The sequence below is a fragment of the Etheostoma cragini genome, chromosome 2 (genome assembly GCF_013103735.1).
Source record: "Etheostoma cragini isolate CJK2018 chromosome 2, CSU_Ecrag_1.0, whole genome shotgun sequence".
Lineage (NCBI taxonomy): Eukaryota > Metazoa > Chordata > Actinopteri > Perciformes > Percidae > Etheostoma > Etheostoma cragini.
In genome coordinates this window covers 23,558,558-23,561,218 of record NC_048408.1, presented here as the reverse complement: position 1 = coordinate 23,561,218, position 2,661 = coordinate 23,558,558, and the positions used below count along the sequence as shown (strand labels likewise).

Below are 2,661 nucleotides of genomic sequence, written 5' to 3'. Positions count from 1 at the left end.
GATTCCTCATACCAGCACCAAAATAAACTCATCATGTCAAACCTGGAGGACGCTGAGAAATTTGATAGGAGATGAAATATTTCTCGGATGATATTAAAGGAGCCCTTTCGCCTGAGTTATGGCCCGGATTTGGCGTAGCTGAGAGGGATGCATGCTGCTCCTTCTCTCCCGCCCCAGAGGAGGCATCATCAGAGCTGATATATGGCCCAGCTCTACATTACCTTTACAAAACAAAGGATCATCCACGCTTTAGGTCGAGGAAAACATCCTTCTGACTACCTGCGACAACTAAGATAACATCTGAGTCGACTTGTCTTTTTTGGCAACATCCGGATAATCCAAACACTTTTGAATAAAAGCATAGAAACTCCTGCTGAACTAAAAAACAAAGTTTTACGCACAAAAACGCTTAAATAGGCTACGGACTGTGATCTCTCTCTCCCCATCTTTCTCTCTCTCTCTCTCTCTCTCTCCCTCTCTCTCTCTGCTTCCCCTCATTTACCCCACATACCTATTCTGGTATCTCACCACACGACTAAATTAGACCAAAGATGATAAGAGCACAAAGCATTATAATAATTCCGCGGAGCTCCTCCTCCTTCCAGCCATGCGTCCTAATTAATGGGACACCCCCAGTCGCAAAAAGCCCCGCACTGGACTGCAACATAGTCAAAGAGTGAAAGGGAAGAGGGCGAAAGTGCCACTGGAGATAATTGATTACCTACCAATCAATGATAACTTGTTAGTAATCGTCAACTCTTTGGACCTCGCCATTTTCAGGGAGGCATCTCACTCCTGCGGACTTGCTGCTCCCGAGGATCGACACTTTGAAGACATCCCATTTTGGAATAAGATTTTCTTTTCTTCATTCTCTCCTCCGTGATTGTTTTTTTTTTTAAGCCTCCCAACTGTTATGTGACTTTTTTCCTCGATTGCATTGCTCGTTTTTAACCGCTGAATATTTCAACGAAGTCTTTTACAAACTCTGCGCACAACCAATGATGACATCCAAAGAAGTGGCCAAATGTGATGCAGTGGAGAACAGGAGGCGAAGTCCGCTGGACCACTTGCCGCCTCCTGCCAACTCCAACAAGCCGCTGACCCCCTTCAGCATCGAGGACATCCTGAACAAACCGTCTGTGAAACGAAGTTACACAATTTGCGGCACAGCTCATTTAATTTCGTCCTCTGAGAAGCACCGTCCGTCCAGTATCCCTCTGTCCAGCCGGGCTCTCCTCAACCAAACCTCCCCGCTCTGCGCGCTCGAGGAGCTCGCCAGCAAGACCTTCAAGGGACTGGAAGTCAGCGTTTTACAGGCTGCGGAAGGTAAATCCATCCTAAAAAATACAGTTCAAATACACCTTTCTATAATATAATATTCTGTGTTTCCGCTGATCTTTTTTATTATTATTCAATGACCTGCAAAAGATAGAAAAAAAACATTTGGTTACATGTCACCACATATCGCATTTGCACCCTATGTCGTGCAATACATTCATTTAATGTGCTTGTTTAATAGCCAAACAAACATGATCACTACTGCATATTGTTCCTCTGAAATGTTCTAATCGAACAAAGGCGTGTTAATTTTCTGGGCTGGGCTAGACGAAATAAATCGCCACCGCTTTTCTTTATTATAAAGGTCTCGTGTGTCTGGTGCTCAACATCTCCCAGTGGTGTATGTGGAATATTATTGCAATTAACCTCTTCCCACATGAGCTAAAGGCTTTACTGTTTCACATATAGGATTACTTTGATTGCTATTTTTTTGTGTGTGTGTGTTAGGTTTTTGTGTTAGGGTCACAGAGGTAGCCCTGCACCTGCATGATTCAATGATTTTCATTGGCCTCTGTCTCTCCCTCACAGGCCGGGACGGGATGACTCTGTTCGGCCAGAGAAGCACCCCGAAGAAGCGTCGGAAGTCTCGGACGGCGTTCACCAATCACCAAATCTACGAGCTGGAGAAGCGCTTCCTGTACCAGAAGTACCTGTCCCCGGCCGACCGGGACCAGATTGCTCAGCAGCTGGGCCTGACGAACGCGCAGGTCATCACGTGGTTTCAGAACCGGAGGGCCAAACTAAAACGGGACCTGGAAGAGATGAAGGCCGACGTGGAGTCGGCCAAAGCCGTCGGTCAGGTCCCTTTGGACAAGCTCGCCAAGCTGGCGGACCTGGAGAAATGCGCCAACGGCACGCTGGGCCACCCGCGACCCGATTCCCCCGCGCGGGGTGGCCAGCAGGAGCTCGAGCTCGCTCAGAAACTGCGGAACTCGCCGCTGTCTCCGTTCTCGGACCACACAACTAGTAAAGAGTGCTCAGAGGACGAGGACGTGGAGATTGATGTGGATGACTGATGTCGCAGCGTGGGGCTGGAAGGTCGAGAAACACAAAAAGACGATTAAAAAACTTGTAACTTACTGCTTATATTGTATACCATATCTCAGAACGTGTACCAAAATGTAATGACTTTTATATCGGCAGAGATAGACCTATTCATAGTGAAGCATGAACCCAGAACAACACATATGCAGTGGTATTTTACAATGTATTCATTAGCAAACGGTTACTTCTTGCAATCAAAGCAATATGGTCTAAAATGACATGAGTAAGTTATTATTTTTTTACACTATAGGCCAACATACACAAACACACTTACACTTA

The 2,661-nt window shown here is 46.3% G+C and overlaps 1 protein-coding gene across 1 annotated transcript in view; it reads left to right on the top strand.

Moving 5' to 3' along the window:
- The first annotated feature begins 528 nt into the window (after positions 1-528).
- The window catches only part of lbx1b (ladybird homeobox 1b), a 4,063-nt gene continuing 1,930 nt past the window's right edge, over positions 529-2,661 (top strand). The window contains exons 1-2 of the mRNA XM_034861746.1: positions 529-1,326; positions 1,867-2,661. The exon at positions 1,867-2,661 is cut by the window's right edge and continues 1,930 nt beyond it. Of these exons, the coding sequence (XP_034717637.1) occupies positions 999-1,326; positions 1,867-2,354 (816 nt within the window). The 5' untranslated portion in view covers positions 529-998 and the 3' untranslated portion in view covers positions 2,355-2,661. The remainder of the gene's footprint in view (positions 1,327-1,866) is intronic.